This window comes from Natator depressus, chromosome 1 (genome assembly GCF_965152275.1).
Source record: "Natator depressus isolate rNatDep1 chromosome 1, rNatDep2.hap1, whole genome shotgun sequence".
In the NCBI taxonomy this organism is placed as follows: Eukaryota; Metazoa; Chordata; order Testudines; family Cheloniidae; genus Natator; species Natator depressus.
This window is the reverse complement of record NC_134234.1, coordinates 146,708,391-146,731,335: the sequence shown is the minus strand read 5'-3', so window position 1 is coordinate 146,731,335 and position 22,945 is coordinate 146,708,391. Positions and strand designations below refer to the sequence as shown.

The 22,945-nt window shown below is 38.0% G+C and overlaps 1 protein-coding gene across 6 annotated transcripts in view; it reads left to right on the top strand.

The window, feature by feature from the left end:
• The window catches only part of DMD (dystrophin), a 1,886,383-nt gene that overhangs the window by 760,668 nt on the left and 1,102,770 nt on the right, over positions 1-22,945 (top strand). For all 6 annotated transcript variants that reach the window (XM_074968560.1, XM_074968534.1, XM_074968525.1 and 3 more), the window contains 3 exons: positions 90-245; positions 11,748-11,918; positions 22,728-22,907. In XM_074968560.1, coding sequence (XP_074824661.1) covers positions 90-245; positions 11,748-11,918; positions 22,728-22,907 — 507 coding nt within the window. The remainder of the gene's footprint in view (positions 1-89; positions 246-11,747; positions 11,919-22,727; positions 22,908-22,945) is intronic.

The window sequence follows — 22,945 nt, the reverse complement described above, 5'->3', positions numbered from 1 at the left end:
CATAATCACTTCAGTCCCAAGTTTGCATTGCTTTTATTCGTTTATTTTATTAATTTTGGTGTTTCTCTCTTCTGTGTTGATTTGATTAGAAGTTGTATAAAAGCTTGAGTGAGGTGAAGTCTGAAGTGGAAACAGTGATAAAAACTGGACGTCAGATTGTTCAGAAACAACAGACAGAGAAGCCCAAAGAACTGGATGAAAGACTTACAGCTTTGAAGCTGCAGTATAATGAATTGGGCGCTCTGGTATGTACTCTGATATACAATGCAAAACCAGGCTCTGTTTCTGGCTTTTCAAGCTAAGTACATTCTTTGTATTGTGTGGTAACATGTATTGTTTGTTTGTTCCTTTTAAGTCTCTGAAATCAATCCCACCTCTGTTTATAAAAGTGTAATCCTTGTTAGGAAGCCAAAAACAATCAATTAGATAAATATTAAGTTAGGTCCAAGAAAATATGCAAAACTCAGAAATGTAATATTGATTTCTTTATCAGGTTTTAAGGTTATTCTTTCCTAAAATTGAACTTACTTTTTGCCTTCCAAAGACTTTTTTTAGATCGATGGGCTATTTACCAGTCACCAATTTAAAAGCACTCTAGGTAGGGCTACATCTATAGATGAGATCATGGGTTTTTCAGTTCTTTCATTCTGTGCATTACATTATAAGAAAGAGAGATCTCCCAGTTCTTATTTGCATAGGTCTCAGAATGCCTCATTCTGCAGGCCACCATGAAAAGGTCAGTTGACCAAGATGCTTGTTGCTGTTGCAGCATCCCTATGGGGAAATTTTAATACCACTGCAGCTGGCTTCTTGCATGTGACTATACACACATTAATGGGTTTTGTGTGGTAACTCTTCCGCTGTACATGCCTCATGTGGCTGTGCACTGTCTCCAGTTGGAACCTGGCTGTTTACATTCTTACTTTCACTGTGATAGGTGCTGATTTTTGTATATGCAAACCACACAGAATGTTGTATTCATGAGCATATGGAATAATTTATACCTGTTTTGCTCCTCGTACACCTTCATAGACCTATTTAGGATTTCATACTTAGATCTTCTCTCCTTGCAGAAGCTGCTTCCAAATTTCCTTCGTGTTGGGCAAGAGTAAATCAACGGTATTGGTAGGCTAGGGCTGAAAATGCAATGCCTTGAAAACTAGCCCTTTGGGAAGCTGTGGTACTGTAGAATAGCTGGCACTGTTGTTGTGTTTAGTTTGATCACTGATTCATATCAACATATAAGAAGAGGACTTAATTAATATTCTCCCACTAAGGAGCACTTAAAGACGATAAAGTCATCGCAGAGAAACTAAATGAATTCTTTGCTTCACTCTTCATGGCTGAGGATGTTAGGGAGATTCCCAAACCTGAGCTGTCTTTTGTAGGTGACAAATCTGAGGAATTGTCACAGATTGAAGTGTCACTAGAGGAGGTTTTGGAATTAATTGAGAAACTTAACAGTAACAAGTCACCGGGACCAGATGGCATTCACCCAAGAGTTCTGAAAGAACTCAAATGTGAAATTGTGGGACTATTAACTATGGTTTGTAACCTGTCCTTTAAATCAGCTACTGTACCCAGTGACTGGAAGATAGCTAAAGTAATGCCAATATTTGAGAAGGTCTCTAGAGGTGATCCTGGCAATTACAGACCGGTAAGTCTAACGTCAGTACCGGGCAAATTAGTTGAAACAATAGTAATGAATAAAATTGTCAGACACATAAAAGCGCATAAATTGTTGTGCAAAAGTCAACATGGTTTCTGTAAAGGGAGATCATGTCTTACTAATCTATTAGAGTTCTTTGAAGGGGTCAACAAACATGTGGACAAGGGGGATCCAGTGGACATAGTGTACTTAGATTTCCTGAAAGCCTTTGACAAGCCCTCACCAAAGGCTCTTATGTAAATTAAGCTGTCATGGGATTAGAGGGAAGATCTTTTCATGGATTGAGAACTGGTTAAAAGACAGGGAACAAAGGGTAGGAATAAATGGTAAATTTTCAGAATGGAGAGGGGTAACTAGTGGTGGTCCCCAGGGTCAGTCCTAGGACCAATCCTATTCAACTTATTCATAAATGATCTGGAGAAAGGAGTAAACAGTGCGGTGGCAAAGTTTGTAGATGATACTAAATGGCTCAAGTTAGTCAAGACCAAAGCAGACTGTGAAGAACTTCAAAAAGATCTCACAAAACTATGTGATTGGGCAACAAAATGGCAAATGAAATTTAATGTGGATAAATGTAAAGTAATGCACATTGGAAAAAATCACCCCAACTATACATACAATATGATGGGGGGCTAATTTAGCTACAACTAATCAGGAGAAAGATCTTGGAGTCATCGTGGATAGTTCTCTGAAGACGTCCATGCGGTGTGCAGCGGCAGTCAAAAAAGCAAACGGGATGTTAGGAATCATTAAAAAAGGGAGAGAGTATAAGACGGAAAATATATTATTGCCCTTATATAAATCCATGGTATGCCCACATCTTGACTACTGTGTACAGATGTGGTCCCCTCATCTCAAAAAAGATATACTGGCATTAGAAAAGGTTCAGAGAAGGGCAACTAAAATGATTAGGAGTTTGGAAGGGGTCCCATCTGAAGAGAGATTAAAGAGGCTAGGACTTTTCAGCTTGGAAAAGAGGAGACTAAGGCGGGATATGATAGAGGTCTATAAAATCATAAATGGCATGGAGAAAATGAATAAGGAAAAGATATTTACTTGTTCCCATAATATAAGAACTAGGGGCCACCAAATTAAATTAATGGGTAGCAGGTTTGAAACAAATAAAAGGAAGTTCTTCTTCAGTCAGCGCACAGTCAACCTGTGGAACTCCTTGCCTGAGGAGGTTGTGAAGGTTAGGTCTATAACAGGGTTTAAAAGAGAACTGGACAAATTCATGGAGGTTAAGTCCATTAATGGCTATTAGCCAGGATGGGCAAGGACTGGTGTCCCTAGCCTCTGTTTGTCAGAGGGTGGAGATGGATGGCAGGAGAGAGATCACTTGATCATTACCTGTTAGGTTCACTCTCTCTGGGGCACCTGGCATTGGCCACTGTCAGTAGACAGGATACTGGGCTGGATGGACCTTTGGTCTGATCCAGTATGGACGTTCTTATGTTCACTATATCTATTCCTCTTCTCTCAGTTTTGCATGGTCTGCTGAAGAAAACTTGGTTATCAGAAATTTCCCAGTCTATTTTTATCTGAAAATTCTGATGATAGTTTTTTAAATGCAAGTACCGTTAATAAGGCAAACTTTTCCATCTCCATAGACTTTGCCTTTGTTGAACCAAATTTTTGTAACCTGTTAACTTTCTATCAGTGTACCTGTTCACAGAGCACATGTACCACAATAGTTAAGCACACTGAAACTCACTGAAAACTGCTGACAGCTAAACATCCATTCATTTCTAGAAGATTTCTAGAAGCATGGTATCTCCTATATCAAGAAAGAAAATTAAGTAAATATCAGCTCACCTCAGCTGTAATACAAACATGTTCTGACATCTTGCGGCAAGTCGCTTATGGGACACTGGTTAGGTTTAAAATTGTAATAATGTATATTCTTTCTCAGATACTCTTATTAAAGTCAGAAGGGACCATCCAGACCATCTACTCTGACCTTCTGCACATGGCAGGCCACAGAACCTCACCCACCGACTCCTGTAATATAGACCCCTAACCTCTGACTGAGTTCCTAAAGGCCTCAAATAATGGTTTAAAGACTTCCTCTGGTTTAAACCTGCAAGTGACCCATGCCTCATGATGCAGAAGAAGGTGAAAAATTTCCAGGATCTCTGCCAATCTCACCTGTGGAAAAATTCCTTCCTGACCCCACATATGATGATCGGTTAGATCCTGAACATGTGGGCAAGACCCACCAGGCCGATAACTGGGAAAGAATTCTCTGTAGTAACTCAGAGCCCTCCCCCGGTAGTGTCCTGTCCCCAGCTGTTGGGGATTTTTGCTACAGGCAGTCGCTGATGGGCCACATGCCATTGTAGGCAGTCCTGTCATACCATCCCCTCCATAAACTTATCAAGCTCAGGCTTCAAGCCACTTAAGGTTTTTTGCCCCCACTGCTCCCCTTGGGAGGCTGCTCCAGAACTTCACTCTTCTAACAGTTATAAACCTTTGCCTAATTTCAAGCCTAAACTTGTTGAAGACCAGTTTATATCCATTTGTTCTGTGGTCCACTGATCCCTAACTTAAATAACTCCTCTCCCTCCCTGGTATTTATCCCTCAGGTATATTTATACAGAGTAATCATATCTCCCCTCAGCCTTGTATTGGTTAGACTAAACAATCCAAGCTCTGAGTCTCTTTTCGTAAGGTAGGTTTTCCATTCCTCAGATCATCCTAGTCACCCTTTCTCTGCACCTGTTCCAGTTTGAATTCATCTGTCTTAAACATGGGAGACCAGATTTGCACGCAATACTCTAGATGCGGTCTCACCAGTGCCTTGTATAATGGTACTAACACTTCCCTGTCTCTGCTGGAAATACCTCGCCTGATACATCCTAGGGCTGCATTAGCTTTTTTTCACAGCTGCAGAAGCGATGCCTATGAGGGTCAGGAAGGGTCAGATGCCCCTCCCCAGATACCTGGCCGACGGGTGGGGGGCAGGGCCGGTGCCCCAAGCAGCTAGGGAGTGGAAGGGGCGGGGCCAGAGCCAGAAGGGAAGGGCCGGGGCCAGAGCCTCTCCTCTTCTGGCCACGCTGCTTGGGATGCATGCTGCCCAGTGTCACCCTCTCCTCTTCCAGCCATACTGCCTGGGATGCACTCTGCCCGGTGCAGCGCAGCAGCTGACTGGGAGAGTGCCTGGCTGCGGCACCAACAGGCTGCCCCTCCACCCCCACCCAGGCTCAGCTTCTGGGGACAGTGGTCGAGCGAGCCAGAGCCCCCAGCCCTTCCAGCATGCTCAGAGTCAGCTTCTGTCCCCAGAGGCTGAGCCTGGGTGGGGGGCAGCCTGGCACTCTTCCAGGCAGCTGCTGTGCTGCACCAGACAACATCCAAGAGTGACCCTGGGGCCTGGCTGCCAGGAAGAGCAGCTGAACATGCCATGGAGAGCCGGGGCAGTGGGAGGACAGAGCCCTTCCCTTCCCAAGTAACCAGGTAGCCTCTTCCCCCTCCAGCAGGGGCCCTAGGCTGGAGGTGGGGTGGGGAGGAGTCAAGTGAGGAGGTCATGTGCCCCCCCTTTTTGCTGGTGCTCCCCTTTTTGTCTCTCCCACGAGTTGCCCATGCACAGCTCAATCACACTGATGGCTCATAGTCATCCTGTGATCAACCAATACCCCCAGCTCTTTCTCCTCCACTGTCACTTCCAACTGATAAGTCCCCAGCTTATAGCAAAAATTCTTGTTCATCACTAAGTATGTGACCTTGTACTTTGCACTATTAAATTTCATCCTATTTCTATTACTCCAGTTTACAAGGTCATCCAGATCTTCTTGTATGGCATTCCGGTCTTCCTCGGTATTGGTAATACCTCCCAACTTTGTGTCATCCCCAAATTATATTAGCACACTCCCACTTTCTGTGCCAAGGTCAGTAATAAAAATGTTAAATAAGATTGGTCCCAAGACCGATCCCTGAGGAACTCCACTAGTAACCTCACTCTAGCCTGAGAGTTCACGTCTCAGTATGATCTGTTGTAGTCTTCCCTTTAACCAGTTCCTTATCCACCTTTCAATTCTCATATTAATCCCTATCTTCTCCAGTTTAACTAATAATTTCTCATGTGGAACTGTATCAAATGCCTTACTGACATCCAGGAAGATTAGATCTACTGCATTTCCTTTGTCTAAAAAAATCAGTTACCTTCTCGAAGAAACATATTAGTAACTTTGTTATTACCTCTTGAATACAACAATTGAAACAATTGTTGAAAAATCTACAATTACTTTCTGTCATTTGGGATACTTACTTTTTGCAGTTCACCAAGCTTGGCAAAGATCATTTAACTTTAGGAAAACATCGGACCAGCCCTTTGTTATCTTAATCATCTGTTAATCACTCTGTTTATAAACAACATTATGACTCCTTGCCTCAGAGGCGCAAACTGGGAGTAGCATGTCTCCTGTCTCCTCTGCTGCCTGCCTGAGGCTTGTAGCTTGGGGGGCAACACCCTCCTTTGCCCCCCGCCCCCAACTCCGCCTATGCTGCTGTTGAAGCACAACCCCATCCAGAGGCTCCATGGAGGAGATGCAGTATTTCCCTCTAGAAGAGAGTTCATGCAAATGTTGCACTTAACAGCAACACATGATGAATCTATTCTCTTCCTCTTCCTGCCCCTACTGGGAGGACTTAGTTAAAACCGTAGCACTGGAGTAAATTTGGTGCATTAAGTGGCTGAATGCACCCTGTAGGATGAAGGTTGTGATTTAAATGTTTGCTTATTGCAGACATAAATATAATTTTAATAAACAGAGTAGCAGAAAATGCATAATTTTTGTCAGATTAAAATTTATTAAGCTAAATTAACAGCTAGTTAATAGCTAATAAAGAGAGTCCCTGTTAGCCACAAGAGTCAGCCTGTGATTTAAGCACATGGTGGTGATCAAACCCCACAGTCCTCAACACAATAACCTTTAAGAATTACATTATTTTTGGAAGAACTAATATTCATTTCGGGAATGAATTCATTGGGGGAACCTGTATCAAGGCAATTATCTATATTTAGTTTGGAAATTGCTAGAAAGCTAAAATAAACAAAGATATTAACAAACATCAATCTTCTGAGTGCCGGGACAACTAAAAGCCTTCTTCAGAAAGATTGGATGATATTGTCATTTGAGATTAAATATTTTACTCAGCACATTTAATACAATAAGGCATGTTTGATCAATTTTAAAAAGTGTGGATTGGGGGTTAAAATGTGCTTTGTAATACATGCACACTGTGTTTATCTCTCATAACTTCTTTAAATTAAATAGTTCCATGCCATTTATTACAAGACTACATTTAGCATTAAAAAAAAAAAAAAAAAAAAAAGATTTAATGAAATGACTGCACCTGTATCTTTGGACTGGGTAAAGGATGAAATGTTTAGTTAGAGAACAATTAGTGGCCTAAAGTGCTCTGTTTATTTTTGTTAATATAGACATAATAGTTTGTGTTTATTTTTACCTGGAATGACCGTTAACAATTTTAGTGAAACAAAGCGACCAAGGCTATGACATAGAGTATTTTCATATGCATTTCACCTTTTCAGTTCCCCCAACTGCATATTCTAATGAAAGCTAAATATTTTGCCAAATATTTTGTTTTGAAGAAAAAAATAGTTCATGTAAAATAAAAATCAGGATTGAAATATTTGGGTCCAGTGTACCATCTTTACTCGGACAAACTCCAACTGAGAATTTTGCCTAAACATGGACGTTGTGAATTGGACCCAAATGTATTGTCTCATGCTTATGTTTATATGTATACTTATATATGCCCTGATTCAGGGAAGATTCCCTTTACAAGACATTACTTAAGCACATTCTTAAAGTTAAGTGTATGCTTAAGTACTATCTTAAATAGAGATGGACTTAAATACGTGCGCAAGTGCTTTTCAGAATTGGGACCATATATTGTATAGGCCTCAGATGGTCAGAACAAATATAATTAACAAAATTTTAGAAACTTCTATCTATTACCAAATATAGCTTTTTAAAAATATGCACAGCAATATCATTTTAAGGTCCAATAACTTGTGACCTTTGGGAGCTAGAAAGAAGTACCTGTGTCCCAGCTGAAAACTAGGAAACTATCTTGTAATGGAAGAAAACTCCTATTTCTAGTCCTGATGGGTCTTGTGATATCAGACCTCAAACCTACCACTGGTTCAGGACTGAATATTGTCTGTCTAGAATCTAAGGCCAGTATAGTTTCGGCTTGGCATGAGAATTCCATGCAAATGCGGGGGAGGGAAGAGATAATTTCCTGGCACACTTCTTTTTTAAATGGCATCTGTTTTAAACCCCTCAATGGTTTTAAAATTTAGAAATGGCCCTCACAGAGACGGGTTAGTGAGGAGAGTGCAGAAGGTTAAATGTGTCACTTGTGTATCACCATCACATGTGGGGTGTGTGTGTGTGCACACGTGCGTGTGTGTTTGCACATGTGCACGTGTGTATGCACACGTTTACACGAAACATATCTGTCTCACACACTTATAATGCTTTGGGATGGTTACCTTACTTCTGAATGGCTGTGCAGGGCTAGAAACCACTTGGCAGTCAAGGAGGGGTGGAGTTATGGCCCTGCCTCTGTACTGTGTCAGTATAAAAGAGGGCTGGACCATGTCAAAGGGACTGGGAGGGGCAGTCCATTGAGTGTGTTCTCCTGTCCTCCCTGAACCACTGCACACTCTCAGGCAAGACCTACAGCAGGTGTACAGTCCTTCCTCAGCAATCTGCCACGATCCAGAAATGTGGCTTAAAGCCACAAGAGAGTCCTTAAGTGAGTTCCTTTGTGTTTTATGTCAAAATATTTTCCATCTTATGAAGAGTTGTTTTTGTTTTTGTTTTTTTACCAAATCATTGCAGTTTCTCTAAAAGTACAGTTTTGTAACAGAAAATATCAAAAGTAACAATGATCACTTCAGTAAAAAGAAAATAATATCTCAGAAACGATACCAATTAGCAGTTTTTAGTATAAATGGCACACATTCTATTTGGGGTTATTGTATAAAACAAAAGGCCTTAAGATGGCAGTGTTTCCCATTTTTTCTTTTAAATATAGATTTTAAAATTGCTTTTAACAAAGCAGGGGAAAATCAATATAACATTAGCTTCTGGGCATATACAGTAGATCTCTGAATCATGGAATTTTATTTCTATTATATAAAGAACATACAAAAGCAAAAGTTGTGTTTATAGGTGTGTATCTTTAATTTACTTTATTCAAAAATAAATACAGCATATATTCATGGTTCTGTAAGTTCTCTACAATATTTAAAAATTTAATTTACATAAATAAACAACTTCTTAAGTACTACATGCATGAAAAGCCTGAAAGTTAGATGGTTGGGTTTTTTTACAGTGTTCCCTAAAAGTAAGCAGATTTGGTCTATTTTGGACGACTGGCTAAGGGGGAAAGTGCCAACATATTCTTATGTGTGAATAATTACAAAAAACATCATTAAAAGAATGTTGCGGTTGCAAAGTCAAGCACTGAGTAGTTAGGATATACCAGAATTAAGATCCCCCCTGCAACATTACAGCCCTCTAAGTCTGAGCCCATCTTCATATGGGAAGTCTGTGGCAGAGTCTGAAATAGAACCCACCTTTTCTGGACCTCAGTTCAGTGCCTTAAATGCAAGAGAATTTCCTTTTGCTGCTTACAATTCTCCACCTCTTTCTCTGTCCATCCCATACACTGAATGAGGCAGGTATCTTTAGAACAGGAAATATGTGATCATGCAATTAAAGACTATATCATAATGTATACACACAAAGGGGCTGAATTAAGGTTGCAACCTCTCAGTTCCAGGGAAGGACATGCTACTGCACTTGCCTACCTCCTAAAGTAGGAGCATGTTCAATATTAAGGATTGTGAAGTGCACAAAATTATTCACAGCAGTCAGTGGAAGAGGTGAGAGTAGAATTCATGGTCTCCTCCTGGCTGTGGGTGCATACACCTTCCCATAGCCCCAGAGGGTTGCTCCATCTCTGCAGCATCTCCCTGTCCAGGGCTTTAATTCTAGGCCTGCTATGCGGGAAGTTTTATTGGAGTTGAGAGCATATTTAATGTATCTGGTATCTGGAGCTTAGTGGAGATGGAATGTTCTGAGATTTTAGTATTAAGCCTTTAAAAAGCTCTAGCTAGCATGTGCAAATGGCCATTTTCACAGGTTTATAACTTGGCCATATCTGGGTGAATTTTCATGGGGACACCAAAAGTCACATTTCTGACCCCAGGATGACCCCTTCCTAAATGTCAAGTTTCAGCTTCAAACTCTAGGTACATACACTAAATATTTTCAAATAAATGGGTGAAAAAAAATTACCTATTATCCCCAAACTTCATTCTTGGAACTGGAACGAACATTTTTCTGAAATGTATACACTCATAATCAGCACGAAGCAGAGAACAAGCATGAAAAATTTCAGCCAGAACATGTAAAATTGGGCAAAATTATAAGGAACTGAAAACAGGGTATTAGAATGGAAAGTGTTAAGCAATGTTAATGAAAGGTGTTGCTAACAGGCTCCACCTATAATATGTATAATGCTGTTTTGTTTCGCTAATGGATCATCAATAAAAAGGCTGTGCAATTTAAAAACAGTTTCATTTAAATAGTGACTGGTTGGCAGAGAGATCACTTATTTTCATTAAACATTAGTGACCTACAACTGAGTTCTAAGATATCCTTCTTTGATCACTTCTCTTTCAACTTGGGGAAAACAGACTCTTAATTCTCATTTTTTGACTTCATGAGAGTTCAAGATTGTTCTTAAAATTAATGGTGATAGAAAAGCATGACAAACTAATTTAAGTATGTGTAAGGAGCATAAATTAAATTACCTCTTTATTTTTCAAACTGTTTTCTCCATTGATGAGGTTGTTCATATTTAGGGATGTTATTAATCCTGTCATTCAGTATTTATTTTCAGTAGCCAGCTTTGTCCCAGAATGAATCCTTAAGTGGGTGAAATCAGGTCAGGCTAGTGTAAAGGGGCAATAGGTGAAGGAGAGCAAAGGGATTCTTTATATAGGCATGGCAGATGGGCTAGTAGAAGGGTACAGAAGATGGCAGGCCTCCACAACTTGGAGTAGTGGGAAGGAATTGATGGGTTTCTTTGTAGTACGGATGGAAGTGGAAGGAAGCCAGCTCAGGTGGAGGTGAGGCATTAAGCATTAAGATTCAACTTTTAATTACATTATCATATAGTGCTTTTATGTAAGACCTCTGCCTCCGTTAGTATATAGAATGGATGGTGCTTAGTGAGCAGCTTTTCAGTGTTTTGTTTTATCTTCCTTCTTCAATGTGTGGTCCCATATCTTATTTACTGTACACACCTCACAGAGTGATTAGAGTACAATACTAATTCCCTCAGATGCAATGTTGCTGCACAAAGAAAGTTGTTGGGCTCAGCATTAGTGTGCTTAACTATCCATGGGAAAATTAATCATAGTTTCCGAAAAGGGGTTTTGGCTCCACTTCTGAGTCATAAGGAAAGACTTCTAACTCAGCTGTTGCCATTTAGGTTGGATATTAGGAAAAACTTTTTCACTAGGAGGGTGGTGAAGCACTGGAATGCGTTACCGAGGGAGGTGGTGGAATCTCCATCCTTAGAGGTTTTTAAGGTCAGGCTTGACAAAGCCCTGGCTGGGGTGTTTTTGTTGGGGATTGGTCCTGCTTTGAGCAGGAGGTTGGACTAGATGACCTCCTGGGGTCCCTTCCAACCCTGATATTCTATGATTTAACATGACACACATGTCTTCAAATGGGAGGGGAATAGCTTTTAGTTATTCCCCATTCTGGAGGTGAGCTAGTTCAAACTTAATTTGTATAAAATTTCAAAATTAAATTATGTGATTTTATCAGTATAGAAGAATCTTAGACAAATTGATATGATAAGCAATACATGAACCGTAACTATGAATATTGAGAGGAATAAGAAAGGTATATCATATATTGTAAACATACAAAGTACAAGGCAGACGTGCATACAAAAATACAAGCCATCAGGAAAGTGCAAACTAGTTTGACTAAACAGTTAAAATCCACATATTTTTCCTCTGCAGGTGACAGAAAAAAAACAAGAGTTAGAGAAATGTTTGAAATTGTCCCGGAAGCTACGAAAGGAAATGAATGCTCTGACAGAGTGGCTGGCAGTGACAGATGCAGAATTTACAAAGAGATCAGCGGTGGAGGGAATGCCTACTAATTTGGATGCTGAAGTTGCCTGGGGCAAGGTAATAATATAGAGTACTGTACATTTACATATGCTTCACTTACCATTTAGCTTTCTTTAATATGCATAAAAGAGTGACAGAAATCTGGAAACTTGATGAGTTGAAAATTGTGAAAAGACATTGTTACATCATTTATGATAACATTGTGACTTTAAAAGGTTTTAAGCATCATATTATTGCACATATCAGTAATAGGTTAGACCTGTCGAATAGCAGTCATACTTCAGTGAGGTATGTTACTCTCACAGAAAAGAATTTGAATTCAGGGTGATTAAAATCAACCTATACATGTAGATAATGCTATTATTTGGCATACATTATTTAATCTTAAATTTCCAGTTAAAAGCTTGGGGAGGGTGAGGGAAGCTATTTACCATCATTAATGAGATTTGAAATCCACACCTATTTCAAAGCCCAATACTACTAGAAACATATATATCATATATGTATAGTTTCTCGTGCATAGAGTCCCATTGACATTCCATTAACTGTGAAACTCATTGGAAGTATCTATGTGTTTGAGTCACTATTTGTAGTTTCAGTCTCCTGACATAAGACAATTCCATTATTTTTAAAGTTAAGCTCTCAAAGCTTTTAAGCTGCACACTCAGTTAATACAACATTGTTCACTATAATTTGATATGGTCAAAGAAATTGCAGACTGCGTTTTCACTAGGCCAGCAGACACATAAAAAATCACGCATCATATGTGCCTGCTAAAATGTATCTGAGGGTGAAATAAATAACCTAAAATAGCAAAGCCTTTCTAAGATAAATCTAGTTTGAAAATAGCTCCCCAATCTTACTGATCAAGGCCAAACTGAATTACTTGAATTTCTAACGCAGTCTTTCCATTTTTTTGCTGATAACAGGACTGATAAAATATCAGCAGAATAAATATGGTTTTATATATGTTCAGCCATCCCACATCACAACGTTTTGTTTTTTTGCTGTGGATGTTCTAGTTTCCCCTGCTTACTTGTGACTCTCAAACCTTTTCCTCTTAAAGTAATTTTATCCCTGACTCTAGGGCTATCCATGAAATAAAATAAACAAATAAAATAAATGGATCTACACTACAAAGGACACTAAAAAGCATGCTCAAAAACAAGAAAACATTGAAGTGGGGGGTGGTATAAAATACACACAACTCTTTTGGCAAAATTGCAATAAAATACCTGTATGCACAACCAACCAACCTATATGTACTTTACACTGTTTGCTTGTTTACTTTTACACAATAACTATAAATACATTTTAGTCACACTACAGTTAAAATGTAATTTGAGAGTAATAATCCATATTATTAACCTACTGGTTCTAGGATATTGTACTAGGTACACATCAGAAAAATTTTGTGTAATTACAGTGAAATGTATTGAATATGAAACTAGATTTCGTACAGGGACCCACACACGGTAAAATAACACCATCCACTTATAGCTGCTGTTAGCTTAAGAACATGCTGCTTTATTGTTGGAACAACATACTCAAAAATGGTGATAAAACCCCCACCCAGAAACAGGAAGTAAGGTCAAAGAGTGAAACAGGTATGCAGCCCATAATATTCTGAGTCACTCAATTAGCTCTTTAATAGCCACTTTACTACATCAAAGAATTAATTCTGTCATATAGTTAAACTTCTGGTTATATGTATATTTGGCAATCTGAAGTATCAAAAAGTATAACCATGATGTTCCTACCATTTAATTAGTGTCACTATATCTAAATAAGAACATGCACACTCATCATCATTACAAGCATGCATATAAAATCTGACATAAAAGGAATCTTTTAAGGGTTTGGTTTAAATATACATTCAAAATTTTGACAAAGAAACTGCACAACTCCATTTAGCTTCCCCTTTTCTGTAACTTTCACTTCATGCAGGTATCTCACCCCTTGAGTCTAGCTTTACATTTTCAGGTTTGGATACTACCCAAAACATAAAATGGAACTCAAAGCTACAAAGCATGCTTATTTTTTTGTGCAAGTCATACAAAATAACTGAGTTTTAATCATGTGAAACTCAGTGATCAGTATACTCAAACTATACATATCTTCTGATTATGCCCATATCCAAATCTTAAGCTAGTTATTCAACAACATGCAAGAAAGAAGGAGAACTCTGAAACTATATTGTTATATATAAATTGCAGATGCTTACAGGCCAATATTTTTCTGTTTTTTTGCCCCGGATTAGTTTTGTTCAGTAGACCTGTGCCTAAAAAAAAAGTGAAAGATCTTACTGAACTTCACCTTGTAATGTAGATATATATGAACACCATTGTATATACTCCTTGAGAAGAGTGCAGTGGATACGGGGTTTGGAGCAAGATTTGGTTTTGGTTGACTTTTTTTTTTTAAACACTACTTAACCCTATGATGTGACCTAAGCCTTTTTCCTTAGTTTGAAACATTAATCTTCTAGTGGCATACATGTTGCTGCCGCATTAATCAAGTTAATAGGAAAAGGATTTGCCTCTATTTGTAAATGCTTTTAAAGGTTCATAAGTTTTTCTTGTCATCATCCTAGAATAATATAATTTTTAAATTTATCGTCTAGAATCACAACAAGAGACATTTGAGAATGTGATTCTAATTATTAATAATATTTATTTGTTTATTTTACTTTGGAAGTTTACCTTGGTTTGTGAAACCCCCATTGCTGCTCAGTATTTTTCATGTTCACCTGCTTCTTTTTCCTGTGGTGAAGTCTACATATTACATCAGACTGCATGAAGTTTTGGTTAATCCTGTGATCTTATCCTCCATAGCAAAGGACAAATGTCAGATTTTCAGGGGAAGAATTATGTATTCATGCAGAACTAGCCTGCCAATCACCAGGTGCATTTTCCAGTGAAGAAAACAAAAACACTGTTTGCTAATGCTGAACTACACAGTACCTTTCTGCTGAAATGGAGATGTAGCTGCATTACTGTCTGCATATTTCGCTGCGTGATCAGGGAAGCTAGTTTATTTTTATTTTACCAAATAATTCTGATGCATACACCCTTGAAGCATGTTAAATGGAAAGGTTTGTCCTTAATTCATTTTAATTTAACTATTGGATATGAACCTTAATGCTCTAAAACTTGCATAATTAGGGTTTGAGGTCTGCTGATTAGTGCAGTTACACAGTAGGAAGTTCTTGTTATGTCTTACTGTTGCTACAAACAGGTAGACCATTAAATTTTTTTCTCCCTAAGACAATCAAGAAAGGAAAGAAAAGTTCATTAAAATTTCATATAAGAGAAATGTGCTGAATGGTTGAACCAACTTGAACTGTAATTAAAGCTGAACCAAGTCTGTGTTACTGTTTCTGCTAACCTGCAGAAATATTATATAGTACTGCATATTCTCATGAGGAAGTGATGCTTTAGTGGTTACAGTAAAAAGCTGATATCTAGAAAATCTTCGGTTCAAATCCAGCCTGAACCAATCACTTATTGTGTGACCTTCGGCAAGTCACTTCACCTTTTTTTGCTTCAATCAGCTCAGCTAAAAAACATTGGGTGAAAACAGCAGGCCTTTACTGAAGTGTATATATGCAGACCAGGCTGGGTTTATAATCCCATTATCAGGAATGCTCTGGTTGGAGAATTTTTAGCATGTATGAAGCAATATTTACATAAATATAGGGACATATTCTCCACCCCATACACCATTTTTATATTTTTATCAACTCCTTTGATTTCAGTGAAGTCACATCTCTGCAAAGGTGCTATAGAGAGGAGAATCTGGTTCACTGAATGTATGCTTCAATAAGCAGTAATTTTATGATGTAATAAGTGTTAATTCTTCAAAGACATAGTTTCCAATAAAGGATTATTAATGTTTCATAACACTGTGAAGAGATTATAAATCCTGCAAGGACTGCTGTAATTGAGCATTTTTAAATTATTTTTAAAGATGTAGGGAAATTCTCAGGCAATACTTGGTTGAACTGGAGTTGAATCTGTGTAGACAAAACCAATGACTGTTTCAAATCTGCTTTAAAAGAAGGTTGAAAAAGATCTAAAACATATAAGCAACTTCTAATCTTTGGGAAGCCTGGAAATTAATGTTTCGCTTTAATACATGTGTATCTATTGTGACAAAATCAGACCAGTCAGTTTTGAAAAGGTGACTGAAGACAGATAAATCAGTCATAGAATGTTAAAGCCTTTTTTCCTATGAACTGAAAAGAGATTACCTTAAGTTAATTATAGACACCTGAGTCCAATTAAGGGCAGCGTATAACCTTTAAAAACCTCTTCCAAATGGGAGAGAGGAGAGAGAAAAGATGAGAAACAAGCTGGAGAAGGTTTGTGTGCAGCAAAGGGAAAAGACATCTCCTAGGTAAAGAGCTGTTTCCCTCTATAAGGGAAACCTGGTGTTTGTTTGTGTTTGGGGAATGGGGCCTTGGTTCCCAGCATAGCTGAGCCCAGAATAAGTTGGAAAGGGTGACCAGTGATTGGTAGCCAGCATAAGAAGAGGCACTCCTCCAGTGGAAGTTAGGAAATACATTTTTATTTGTGTGTATGTATTTAAAGAAACCTCTCAGGTCAGCCCTACGGCCTATCCTGTAAACAAAACAACAACAAAGAATTAAGTCTTTAAACTTATTTTATTGATCTCAAAGACAGAAAATATTTGCCAAGGTGTATTAGGCACTGTGATTATTTCTAATTTATACTCATTACTATTATACATTCTAATTAAGGCACTGGCAGTCCAGTAATGATGGCACTAGGATTTTATAGTTAAGAATTAAACCTTTGGAGCAAGATTGATTTACTCCCACGCTATTCAGCACTATTCTTCTCTATTGCAGTCCATTCAGTTTCAGTACCAGAGGTTATAAAGCAGAGGGATTGTCCAACCAGAAGTAGGATATGAAATTAAGTAAAGACAAATTTAAGCTGAAATTTAAGAAAAAAAAATCCTAAAACTGATATTTGACTGTAAAAGAGTCTCCTTAGGAAATAGTGAAAACCTGCTTAAGTCACATAAAACTAGACACAATATTCTGTACACAACAGTCTTGCCCTCTTACAGGGAAGGGACAAGCTAGATCTTTTCTATTTTGTACAATTCTATTATAAAAAGTAACAAATATAACTTACAACAGGAAAAAGAAAGATTTTTTGTTAGAAATAATTTTGTAACTAAAAGGATTAAACAGTTAAAAAAAAAGTTGTAACAAGAGATTGTGGAATTGCTATCATGGAAGACACTGAAATCTCTGGGACTTACCTAGCTTTTAAAGACAGATTTGTCTGATAAAAGATTTGATTGCTGTGGTATTGTGTTTTCAGAATGGAAATGCCAGATGGCATTACCAAGAAAACTTCCATACCAGATCCAACTGCTAGGGCATTAATATAATATTTTAGCTTAGAGTGTATAATAGTAGTGAGTATAAATTAAATAGAAAAACACTGAATCACAGTGGCTAATGTAGCTTGTAATATATTTTCTGTCAGTGAGACCAACGAAATAAAATGTGCTAAAAAAATTTGTGCCAAATGATTCATAGCCAAGGGCCAGAACACAGTCAAAATAATAGATGTGCTCTAAATAAATAAATTAATTTCCTGGACTGTTATAGTAAGAAGGATATCATGTCAACGTCTGAGTCATACAGTGTTCCCACTTGTGAGAATTAAGCAACCTAACTTCCTTCTTTTATAGGGTTTCTGTGAGTTATTAAGATCACCTTGGGGATTTATATATCCAGCGTGAAATCATACAGAATCTTTCATCCATCATGTCTTGCTTGTGAAATTTTTAAAGCAAATATAATAATGACTGATGCAATTAAAATATTATCCTCAATACTATTTTAGTCACGGTCTTAGTGCTCTTGCAAAATGAACAAACACAGCTTAATTTGATGTATACTAGTACTACTTCATCATTATAAAATATAATTGAAGAAGCCTAAACACCACATTTTCAAAGGAAGCCCTCTCCATACGGTTTCGTGTTCAAGCTTTCCTTGCTCCTACTTAGCCTTTGTTAGTAAAAGTGCTTTATTTTTATAACTTTATTAAGAAAATGTCCAAAATTTATTTATAAGAATGTCCACAAAATTGCTTTTTAAAGAAAATGTTAGAGAACATACAAAAGGATCAGAATGACGTTTGCTGAAGACCTGACACAATATATCTGCACATACACTTACACTCACAGACTATGTTAAAGGAATGTTGTAAAGTTAAACCCTCCAAAGTTAGAAAATGCCAGACTTACGATTGTCTGCAAAAGCTTAATTCTCCACTATTGTGCATCCAACATGTGGACTTAATGTAGCAGAGGTCCTTGTTATACCAATAAAATAAAATTCAGCAGGATCTTATTAAAGGGGAAAAGGCAAAATGTCACATTTATGGTGAATACAGAAAGAATCATAGTAAGCAGTTATAGCTATAACATTCCATTCAATTTCATATTTATTCACACATTCGTTCACACACACACACACACACACACACACACACACACACACACACACACACAAGTTCTGCAAGGTTGTTATCATAGTTGCCAGCCTTAGAGTTGCTTGTGCCAAGCCACTGGCCAGGTGGCCTAGACACAAGGAGGGAGCAGGGTCTTGTCAGATACACATCTGATGCTCCTGGAAGTTGGTTTGCAGAATCAGACCCCAAAGTTCTCAGTTTCTAGATTCCATATTTATAGGAATTTATTCCTATGCCAGTCTGTGGGAGCTGCTTCATCATGCTGTTGCTGAATCAATCAGCAGATGGCACGTTCCTGACGGCTCCGTGTTGTTCTTCCGTTTTCCCATCCTTGAGGCTCTTGGGTGGATTTCAGTCTGCCCTCCGGGGTCATCTGGTTGTCTCCACTCTGCACATTCTTCAGCCGATCATACTGAACTCCTAGGCTGGCACCTCCCTGATCATTCATTTATTATCTACAGCAAGCATCCATCCAGATACATCCTCTATCTCTATTTTAATCACAATTGTTAACAAAGCAAGATAAATACAACAAAAGGGTGTATTCTGTGTGCTGTTTCTGTTGTTACAAAGTATCGCTTTGAGTCTCTCTCTGTGTGAGTAGTTGTTGTTACAAAGTATTGCTTTGAGAACAGACTCTGTTTTAGGATGCACTAACGCAATTAGCCGCTTGCAAGTTTCACACAGAGCGGGAGAGAAACAGTAAAAACAAGAGACCAAAAACCAAGAGACCTCTTAATTAGTAATACCCTGGAATTTAAACTATGGGGAATCAAACTCATTTGTGATTTTAATACAGAACTTCTTTAATATGATCCAACATAACATCCTGTTGAAAAAAATGTATATGATTATGTAATTAATGTCTTTATCATAATACACAAGGTAACTGAATTAATGTTATCTGAGCAACTATAACTTGGTATTTCCTAACTTTGAGTGCTTGACTCTGCAATCTAAAAATGCATTCTTTTAACATAGTTTTTGTGGGTAATTGTCATGGTGTTTCTTTAAGAAAAAGACTAACAAATACTCATGTGACAGTGTAAACCCATTCTTATGAATCATCAACAGAGTTTGAACCATGAGCCTTCATCACCACAGCACTGACTGATATTACTTAAGCTACAGGACTAAGCACATTAACTGGCAGTAGGAATAGGCTGCTGGGCTGAGATGCGGGGTCTAGGGAGTGGTTGGGAGGAAGCCCAACATGGCCAGGCTGTCTTTATCTGCCTGAACAACTGGTATGTACTTAAATTATGGCACCACCAGTCATGGATTCAACCACTTTTTTTCCTATATGTCTAAATTAATTTTGTGTTTAAGCATCCATAGCCAAATTGCACAGAGGGACATAAATCCACTCAGAATTTGTCCCACATTTTGAAATATATTCTTCCATTCACTAGTAAATGTTCAGAGAATGTAATAAATGAGTGCCAATTTGTTGAATGACAGTAGTCAGTGGCCAAAATTAGCAGATTTTGAAAGACGCTCGCTGAGTTTTAAGTAATATAAATATACCAAATGTTGCAAAGGGGTCATTACACGTGTATCTCAATCTTGCTATATATATATAAAATCTGTTAAAAGTACTTCAATTTTTTTGTGCTAGTGTAAAAAAATGCTAAAGTTGTCTGATTTATTACTGTGGAAAAATATACACAGAGTAACAGTGCATGGAGATGGGGGGAATTCTGAATTTCATATTTTAAAAAATGACTAGATAAATAAAATTATGTAGTAACTGAAGGAAGTAAATTTTCAGTGAAAGCCAAGTATATAAACATACTGGGGGTCCTGGCCTGTTCAGAATTTCTAATGAAATGTATAGGATGGAATTTTGGCCCCACTGAAATCAATGGGAGTTTTGCTGTTGATTTCAGTACAGTTGTGCAAGCTGTCCTATCTTACTCAGGGTCAGCATTTGGGAGCAGGTGTTGCTTAATTACCTTTGGTGGAATGAGCAGTCTGTTATTTCTTACAGTGGTTAACATATGAGATTGGTACTTTTTGTTATTGTCTGAGTTCCCAGAGCACAGGATGAACACTTGGTAACTGGAACAGCAGCTTTTTATATTTGAAGGGGAAAAATTGGTCGAGATCTCAGTATTTGAGAGAGAGAGAAAGAGAGATGACTCCAGCTCTGCTCAGCTTAGAAGCTCAACAGACTAGAGTTTGAGTCACAACTTGAAGGGCATATCTGACTTTGAACAGAAGTTTTAATTAGTGAAGATTTGACTTTATAGTGTAAAGATTATCTGCCTGCTTAAAAGTTAAATTGTGATTAGACAAAGCTTCTAGTTCCAGTTGGGATTGATGTTTATGTATTATGGAGGTGATGACCATTAAGATTGCCCTGAGTTTTTCATATATATAGAAAATTACAGTCATAAGTAATAATGAACACGTCTCAAAAGTTTCATTCAAAACATGTTCAAACTCTGGATTGGGTGAACCATTCAGACAAAATAGAAACTGACCTGAGCCTTCACACAAAGCTGAAGTCAAGGAGTGTTCTTTGTTTAAAATAAGCTGTGTATGTGCCCCCCCCCCACCCCCTCCAAAAGGCAGAAGAGATCAAATAGTGCTGGAAAAGATTCTTTGCATTTCTTCCAGACTAACTGGAAGCTGGCAAAATCTCAAACCTCTGTTTCAAGTCCCATAGAACTGAAATTTAGAAAAGATTGTTCATATTCCCTTAATAGTCTTTAAATTCTGTCACATAACTTTCTTCCTCAATGCTTACATAATTTGGTAGAACATTTAAAACTGCTTATCCTTATCTGAAATGTAATTGTAAAAACTTATTTTTGAGGGAAAAAATGGTATCAGATTATTAACTCAATGCAATGTATGCATCAAATAGCTGCTATGCAGTAAGTTAAAAACATCTGCTAAATGCACTTGGGGATGCTGTTGTACCAATGGGAGTAATTTTTCTCCTTACTTTCTATATTTGCCAAGCTTTGCTTTTACTTAAAACACATTAATATGAGCTTAATAATGTGGTGCAGATTGGCTGTAAATTTGGTTCTATGTCAATAAGGACATTGACTGGCCTTTTGGATGCAGGCAGTTCTGGTTGACAGGTTTGTGCCTGTCCGTCTCTTGATGGCCTAAGGCTCTGCTCCTTTGTGTATTTAGGTATTCATGAAAATTCCCCAGTTCCTGCTCTCTTATTGGTGACTGCTCATTATTGCTGCTGTCTCCTCCACTCCCTTTATTTTGTATGTCATTCCGAGCATTTTTTAACCATCTCACGATTCGGAGTTTTGCCATTTTGAGTTAGGTCTTTGTTCCCTAAACAGATAAAAGGTGCAGGCCTGCATTGTTTGAGCAGCAACAACCAGCTTTGGGTCAGAAAGGAATTTTCCCTAATAACTGGTTAGCTGTGACAGTAAATTGAGCCACCTCCTGAGAATTCAGCAAATCCTAGGTGTGGCTACTGTTAGTGCTGTATTTCTGATTGTCACTTCATACTAGTTTACATAGGGCTTATATCTGGGCGTTTTCCCTTGCTGACCTTCTTGCATCTTTATTGCAAATTTTAGTCAGAATAAAAGATTGGGAAATCTTGCATATCATTTTAAATCTAAGCACATAACAGGAATGAGAGGGCCAATGAGCTGTTGGGAGGCTGGGCTGTACCCCTATGTGCATATTTAGGGCATCCCAGGTTTGATCTTCATTCTTACTGTGAGAAATGGGCCATTTGGGGAATTTTAGTCTGCAGATAGGACTAAGAGGCCAGGGTTACAGCTGAAAAAGACTGCATTGGATGCTGGGGGTGGGAAGGTTCCCACAGTATTTAAAACTAATAATATTGCTATTCCTTTAGGGTTGTGATACTGTCATGACAAAATACTGAAATTTTCAGTTTAGTTATCCTATAATGTTGATTTGCATGGTGTTTTAATAGATAATGTTTTCTTATTTAAAAATTAGCTTTTAGGCTTTTGTCTTAAATAATAAAACTTCTGAACATCATAAAAGTTGAACATCTTCCATGATACATTAGAACTGTGTACTGTAATGGCAAGTAATACACACTCTTTGAAATTAAGGTATTGGTCAAAAGCTACTCTGAGGATATGAGACATCCTTAAAATGTCTTTAGAGCTGGAAGAGTATTTAATTTTGGACTATTCTGCAGAGTAATAGCATAATAGCAAAACGGTGAAGGTGTTGGGTTTTTTTCCCTATTAGTATCCTGTTTTAACATTTTGCGTTGTACGATCATAATGTGGAGACAAATATAATTTTTGATTTCTTGAGGTGTTCTATTTCCAGACGGCCGCTCATATTTACTAAGTAATCATCCTGGGTACACTTTCCACAGGCAACACAGAAGGAGATTGAAAAACGCCAGCTCCATCTAAAGAGCATCAGTGATCTAGGCGAGGGTTTGAGGACGGTGCTTAAGGAAAAAGAAGGTCTAGTGGATGATAAGCTCAGCCTCCTGAAAAGTAACTGGATAGCAGTAACTTCACGAGCTGAGGAGTGGTTCAACCTATTATTGGTAAGATAAAAGTATTTGTGCTTCTAGTTCACCAAACC